Source organism: Cyclopterus lumpus, chromosome 7, assembly GCF_009769545.1.
Source record: "Cyclopterus lumpus isolate fCycLum1 chromosome 7, fCycLum1.pri, whole genome shotgun sequence".
NCBI classification, from domain to species: domain Eukaryota; kingdom Metazoa; phylum Chordata; class Actinopteri; order Perciformes; family Cyclopteridae; genus Cyclopterus; species Cyclopterus lumpus.
Genome location: NC_046972.1, coordinates 12,462,484 through 12,469,478, shown reverse-complemented (window position 1 = coordinate 12,469,478; position 6,995 = coordinate 12,462,484). Strand labels below are relative to the sequence as shown.

Here is a 6,995-nt window from a genome sequence, read left to right as displayed (position 1 = left end):
TCTTCAATTCAGGGTTCAGCCGATTCCTACACTAGTCGACCCTCGGATTCCGACCTGTCCCTGGAGGAGGACCAGGAGGCGTCTCGGCGTGAAGCCGAGCGCCAGGCTCAACTGCAGCTAGAGAGAGCCAAGGTGAGAAACATCAATGTCGTCTTTAAATTCACCTTCAGTTCCCGAGGAGCAGTTTTTAAACAGCTGAGTCATGTTAAAACCAAGAGGTTGCTTTAATTAGACCAATGTAATCTTAGATTCATAAAGGTTTACTGACCCTTGAGGTCAATTTGTGATTTTGGGCTATATAAATAAAATAGTGTGTATAGAACCATAATGAATCTTAAAACTAATCTATTTTGACTTTTTTGTCCGTTAACAGTCTAAACCAGTAGCATTTGCGGTGAAAACCAATGTGAGTTACTGTGGGGCCCTTGATGAAGATTGTCCAGTCCAAGGTGCCGCTATTAACTTTGAAACCAAAGACTTCCTGCACATAAAAGAGGTGAGAGGCCTTCAGCATTACAATTAATGTGTTACATGCAATACTTTTATTATTAAACTTGATCCATGGCAACACATTTTGCAGCACAACCCCTGAGTCGTAAAAGGTGTGTTTTACTCTCGTGCAGAAATACAACAATGATTGGTGGATTGGTCGGCTGGTAAAGGAAGGGGCGGACATCACTTTCATCCCGAGCCCAGTCAAACTAGAAGCCATGAGGATCAAACAAGAGCAGAAAGCAGCAGCAAGGTCAGAGGTCACACAGCTCTGATCAATCTCTGGCTGAATCCCAATGTCCCCCATAAGGCCTTAAACCCTGAACCCTGAGGGTCTTAACTGGTAAATGGTTGAGTGTGAGAGGCTGCAAGGACTTGAAATGGTGTAAATACAAATGGAAGAGCACTTTATCATATCACCATGACATCATATTATGTATTATGTAAAATTAGGGGTATTTATTTTATATTTGTTATTCCATGATTTCAACATCCTCTAGGCTCTTTCCTTAGGAGACATGAAGGAGATCATTTTTAAATAATCTATTTACTTGTTTTTGACAAAACAGCTTAAATAACAAAATTAAAAGAAATGGTTGATGAATAAACCAGGTGTGTAAAATAATCTCTGCTTCCATTCCTCTGCTTTCATATGCTTTTATGTACTATCTTTAATCCTTAATGTTTCTGTGTGAATGTAATATCGCAGGCTTTTTTATGGACTTATGGAAAGTGTTCATGAAAGGCTCAAAATGTCTTCACAAAAGCCTAAAACACACGATGATGTGACAGTGGGATGGCCCTAAGCGCATCAACGTCCATGAGTCCGTGAGCAAGGAGATTGGGATTGGGCCTCTGTTATCACTCCTCTACTTGACTTTGTATCCGTCTTTCTGTCTCTCTGCGTTGCCCTAATTCCACCAGTTTACTGTCTCACACACTTGTTTTGGTTGTTTTTTTTGACGTAACTAGCTCTTGCTCATGTGTTGCTCTGTTTGGGAAGTCGTTCTTTCTAAATTGCACCCTGAGGGGATTCTCGCATAATGAAGCTTTGCATTATGTTGCTCCACAGGAAAGGAGGGAACGCTTCATCAGGAGGCTGGAGGTCCACCCCGCCATCTGCAGGTAAGTCTGTCTGCTCTGCCTCACAGGGGGCTACTCGTGGCCTAAAAGGTTCACTTTTAGAAGAAATGTGTGTTTGACCAGTGTTTGACTCTGGAAACATAGATTGTTAGTTTCCCTCCAAAATGTACATACAAATTGAGAAAGGATAATCTCTTGAAGGGCCACAATGTAACTACTTTTCTTCAGTACAGCACTGCGTACATATTTGTTAATATGCTCTTAGTGGAGATGAGTAGCACGTCAGTAAATGTCCAGGTCCTAACGGAAATACTTATTGCCACTTATTCGTTTTTATCCTCCTTGTTTAATGATCGTTTTGTTTATTCTGAAAGCCAAACAGAAGCAGAAACAGGTATGTTTTCCATTGGGCCTCTTCCTTATTAATTATTCAAGAACATCCTCAATTATACTGCTACATTTAATGCATTTGTATGGTTCTCTACATGCAGAGCAGCGACTACGTCTTAGCTAAATGCATGTGTTATTACAGTAAATTCACTTTAACATGTTATATGTTATATATATATATATATATATATATATATATATATATATATATATATATATATATGCCACCTCCAAACCCTGTCTGTGCTTGTGGCATGTGCAGACTGAACTTGTTCCTCCGTATGATGTGGTCCCTTCTATGCGGCCGGTGGTGTTGGTGGGGCCTTCGCTGAAAGGCTATGAGGTGAGACAACCTTTAAAACATTGTTTCCGTTTGGTTCTGTTTATTCAAGTCTTGTGCCGTGTTTGGAGTAATTACATGGATGTTTTTGGAAACGGAGCTGCTGCATTGGAGCATATTACTGTCAGCCACAGTGTTCCCTTTCATACTACTATTTATAGTATATATCTGGCTTTAAGTCATTGATCAAGTAGAAATACCAAACATCTGGAGCTTATAACATCAGAAATATGGGTATTTCTTTACTGTAGACCACTTCATACCACTAAATTGAATACTTTTTGACTATATGCTTGCGGTTTAGCATAGCTCAAGAGATGGTAATGTGGGTCAGTCAGCCCTCCACTTTGGTTCAGATTGAAATATTTATCAGATAGATGAAATGCCATGAAATGTTGTACAGGCATCCGTGGTGACAGTAAATCCTACTGACTTTGGTGCTCCCCTCGCTTTTTCTCTTGTGCCACCATGAAGTTGACACTTAAGGTTTGTGAAGTGAAATATCTGAACAACTGTTGGATGGATTGCTATGAAATTTGGTACACACATTCATGGCCCCGTTTTCTTTAGCGCCAACATCAGGTTAAGATTTTCATTTGTCTAGTACTTTGGTTTTTGACCAACGACCCTAAAGTTTGATATTAACCTTTAGTTCAATGCGCTGCTGTGCCTAAGTACGTCTTCATAGAGCCAATAGCATGTTGTCTTTTATTATTGTTATTGGGACAAATAAGCAGTTTAATGGTATTCCTTCATGCTGTGGTCCTATAAGATTGGTATTTACCATTAATTTAATAGACATTGATTACTATTAATACCAGTCATATTTGTGACATAGCTCTTGTGACTGTCTTTTCTTCTTGCGCCTATCATTGTTTGTTCAAGTTTAATCTGAACTATATTGTCTGTTCCATTGTGGTTTGATCTAAATAGAATCATTCTCGCCTCCATTATCCCGTTAACACTGATACTAAACACTGCAGTAACATCCTGATGAAATTATAGAACACACAGGAATCTCAGAGTGATGCAGAACAGCATGCATCCCCTTTACATTAGCGACTGTCTGTGATCGTCTTCTGAACTCTCTGTAACACATAAGGGATGAGATGAATGAAAACACATCGCAGTTAAACTCGATCAATCTAAGAATATGTCAATTTCAAATGAATGTGCGGATGAATATGCTGAAATGTGAGGCGTGTAATTGAACACAATGTCTCTGTGCTTCAACATTTTCGCCCTGCCTCGCTCTCTCTCCTCTTGCGCAGGCTGTGCCAAGCCGTTTGCTTTGTGTGTGTGAAATATTTATGCATCACTCTGGTGATGTGCTTTGGGGATGCTCCAGTGGTGAATGCCAGCCTGCCTCCTTTTCTCTTACACTCGCATTGTCTTCTTCTCTGCTTTTTCTCTCTTGTGCATAGTATTATATTCGGTTGCTCACCATTGTTATTTTTTTCTCTCTCTCTCTCTCTCTCTCTCTCTTCCCACATCTCATTGGTGTTCCTCCATGTCTCTGTCACATCATGGACACCGCTGTACACTTCATTCCTTATCCTGAACGCCATCCATTTTTCAGTACTGTTTGAAAATAGACTGCTTCACTTCCTTACAGCGTACATGCAAACAGACACTCTTTCTCTCCATGTCAGTCTTAGTTATCCCTTACCCATATAATGGAAAACAATACGCTCTGATTATTTTTAGTAGAATGCAAGGCTCTATGAATATGCAAATATTGTTAAATTCAAAAGTCTAACTACTGGAAAAGGGATGTGTCTCTTACTACACCAGTAAGTTCATTCTCAGTGTGTGCTTCAAGTTTCCACAACACACCTAGTAAACTACATTTAAAGAGGCAAATTCCCTCCCCCTCAGGTGACCCCAATTTAAAAGATAGTTTTTAGTGTGTTTGCTGTTGTCCCATTTAGTTTTGTGTGAGCTGACAGCGCTCACATCTCTCGTCTCTTACAGTGTAAGTCACCAACACGCCCGCTAGCTTGACTTGATAGCTCGCTACGTGACTTGACCAGACTCCATGCACAAATGTAACGTTATCTTACCTGATGTAAGCAATGATGTGAGACGTGAGCAAGACATCCAATTCAAGAAACAACAAGCAAATCACATTTTCACATTGAGGAGGACTCTCTTGGTGCTGCTTTCTGTCTCTGCTGAATCACTTCATTTCCCTTGTGATATTGTTACTCTGATAAAGTCTTTTCTGTCCAATTGTGCTGAATAGTGTGTGTCTGCATTTTAACTATATAATCATTTTGGCCAAATGTTTCTTGTAAAAGACAAAATGTTAATATCACAAATATTAGTTCTGCCTAACACGGAATAATCAAGACGACACTTTACATTAAGGCCCATGTTTAGAATTATTGATAATTATATAAACATTTGATATGTGATTTATAACACTATAAAGTGGTTGTAAGCAGATATAAGTAAGAAATGACTAAAAAAGTAAAGACGATATGACTAATGGAGGCTGGTAAATAATAGGACTTAAACTAAAGTGTTACCAAAATCAAAAGTGAATAAGGAATATAAGTAATACTGTCGGGCTAATTGTGTGTGCATGGATATATATTTCATAAAGCAGTCTGTTCTAACTTCTCTCCCCTCTTCCTTATGTATTCTAGGTAACAGACATGATGCAGAAAGCCTTGTTTGACTTCCTAAAGCACAGATTTGATGGCAGGTGGGTACATCTGTCTGTGTTGCTCTTCTACAGCTGCAGCTCAGTGTACAGTAACACTGTGACCGAGCTACAGAGATGTTCGTGGGATCACATTTCATTGTCGATAGGACACATAGTGATGATGATTTATTTTTAGCTGCAAGAGTGTACAAGTTTATCTCATCTTTTGAAATGGAACAGTTGTGGATGTGATGTGATTAGACGCTTCTTCTTTAGGATCTCTATTACACGGGTGACAGCTGATCTATCACTGGCGAAGCGCTCGTTGCTGAACAAGAAGGCCATAATGGAGAGATCCAACACTCGCTCCAGTCTGGGTGAGTGCGAGAAAGTTGTCTGTGACATTTTACTGCTAAATAAAGATGAATAGCTGCTAAGAATAGATGCATCCTCTTTCTTTAAAGTTACATTTGTACTCATACAACTCCCCATCTTTCTTTGGTTTGTTGACAGCGGAGGTCCAGAGTGAGATAGAGAGGATCTTTGAGCTGGCCAAGTCTCTTCAGCTGGTCGTCCTGGATGCAGACACCATAAATCACCCAGCACAGCTCCTCAAAACTTCTCTAGCTCCCATCATTGTCTACGTCAAAGTCTCCTCGCCCAAAGTAGAGCACCTCCTCATATATATATATATATTTTTTTTTTTTACAACTCTTTTGTTGTTGAATAAAAAAATGAAAAGAGCTGAATAATCAATTAGTTGATCGACAGAAAATTAATCAACAATTTTGTTCACTGATTAATCATTAAATAATTAGTTATTTTCCAAACATTTGCTGGTTCCAGCTTCTCCAATGTGCGGATTTGCTGCTTTTCTATGTTTTATGTCACTGTAAACTGAATTTATTTGGGTTTTATACCTTTGGTCAGACAAAACAAGGTTCTCAGAAATGTGATGAGCCTTTTGTGTATTCTCTGTAGTGTTGCACTTTGACCACACAGCTAAAAGGGTTTTGAAACCTTCTCCACATTAAAAGGAGATTGAAAGAAGGAAGACTGTTCAGATTTCCGATGCAATGATACAATGGCTTCATTCAACTAAATAAAAGAAGAGAAATTAAATTACCGTACATTTGATAACCTTCACTTCTTGGATGTGTCTATTTTTAACAGCTTGACTCTCTGTGTCTCTGGTTCGTCTCACAGGTCCTTCAGAGGCTGATCAAATCTCGAGGGAAGTCACAAAGCAAACACCTCAACGTTCAGATGATGGCAGGGGACAAGCTTGCACAGTGTCCACCTGTATGTCACTCTGCCTCTATAAATATGTCATTACAATGATAGAGTTGACATTCATGCAGTCCTTTATGGACACTGAGCGGTGTAACTCCACTCTCATCTCTCATATTCCTTTGACTCTTTAGGAGATGTTTGATGTCATCCTGGATGAGAATCAGCTGGAGGATGCCTGTGAACATCTTGCAGAGTACCTGGACATTTACTGGCGTGCTACTCATCTCCCCTGTGCTGCCCCTGTTAACCCCTTACTGGACCAAAGTGTGATCACCCCACCCTCAGCTAACTCCAGTCAACAAGTAAGACACACACAGACACACACACACACACACACAAACACACGTACACACACACAACTTTTATTAACACGTTGGCTGCATTATTAATCAAAACTATTCTGCATTCTCTGTCTTTTCTTTAGTTTTCTGAGACTCAAGAGTTGATAGAATGATCACTACCACAGACATAGGTGAGATAGAACAGTGTTTCGCTTTCTTCCTCTGGTGAGCTTGACTCACTACTCATTGCTGGTATGTTTCCTGAAATCATGAAATGTTCCCCCTGCTCCACTGCAGGAAGCCTGTGCTGTCGGCCGGAGTCGGACTAGGAGGTCATAGAGCACAGGGACCAGGGCGCCACCAGGGGGCAGCAGCAGCCCTCATCCCTCCAAAGCCAGCCAGCACCTTCTTTGGCCACACCTGGGGCGAAGAAGAGAACAAGAGCAAAGTACCTCAAGAGAGAGAG

At 40.2% G+C, this 6,995-nt stretch overlaps 1 protein-coding gene across 1 annotated transcript; it reads left to right on the top strand.

The window, feature by feature from the left end:
- Positions 1–741: 741 nt before the first annotated feature.
- Positions 742–6,995, top strand: LOC117734117 (voltage-dependent L-type calcium channel subunit beta-4-like). The gene is made up of 10 exons (XM_034538220.1): positions 742–745; positions 1,565–1,617; positions 2,228–2,308; positions 4,957–5,015; positions 5,232–5,332; positions 5,469–5,620; positions 6,162–6,257; positions 6,380–6,550; positions 6,673–6,720; positions 6,827–6,995. The coding sequence occupies exons 3-9, from the start codon at positions 2,264–2,266 to the stop codon at positions 6,700–6,702; spliced, it is 654 nt and encodes a 217-aa protein (XP_034394111.1). The 5' UTR covers positions 742–745; positions 1,565–1,617; positions 2,228–2,263; the 3' UTR covers positions 6,703–6,720; positions 6,827–6,995.

Excerpts from the sequence above, each read along its gene's own strand:
- LOC117734117 (XM_034538220.1), top strand. The coding sequence starts at position 2,264 with ATGCGGCCGGTGGTGTTGGTGGGGCCTTCGCTGAAAGGCTATGAG. Across the intron at positions 5,333-5,468 it reads CAACACTCGCTCCAGTCTGG|CGGAGGTCCAGAGTGAGATA; the intron begins GTGAGTGCGAGA and ends GTTTGTTGACAG. Across the intron at positions 5,621-6,161 it reads TCAAAGTCTCCTCGCCCAAA|GTCCTTCAGAGGCTGATCAA; the intron begins GTAGAGCACCTC and ends TTCGTCTCACAG.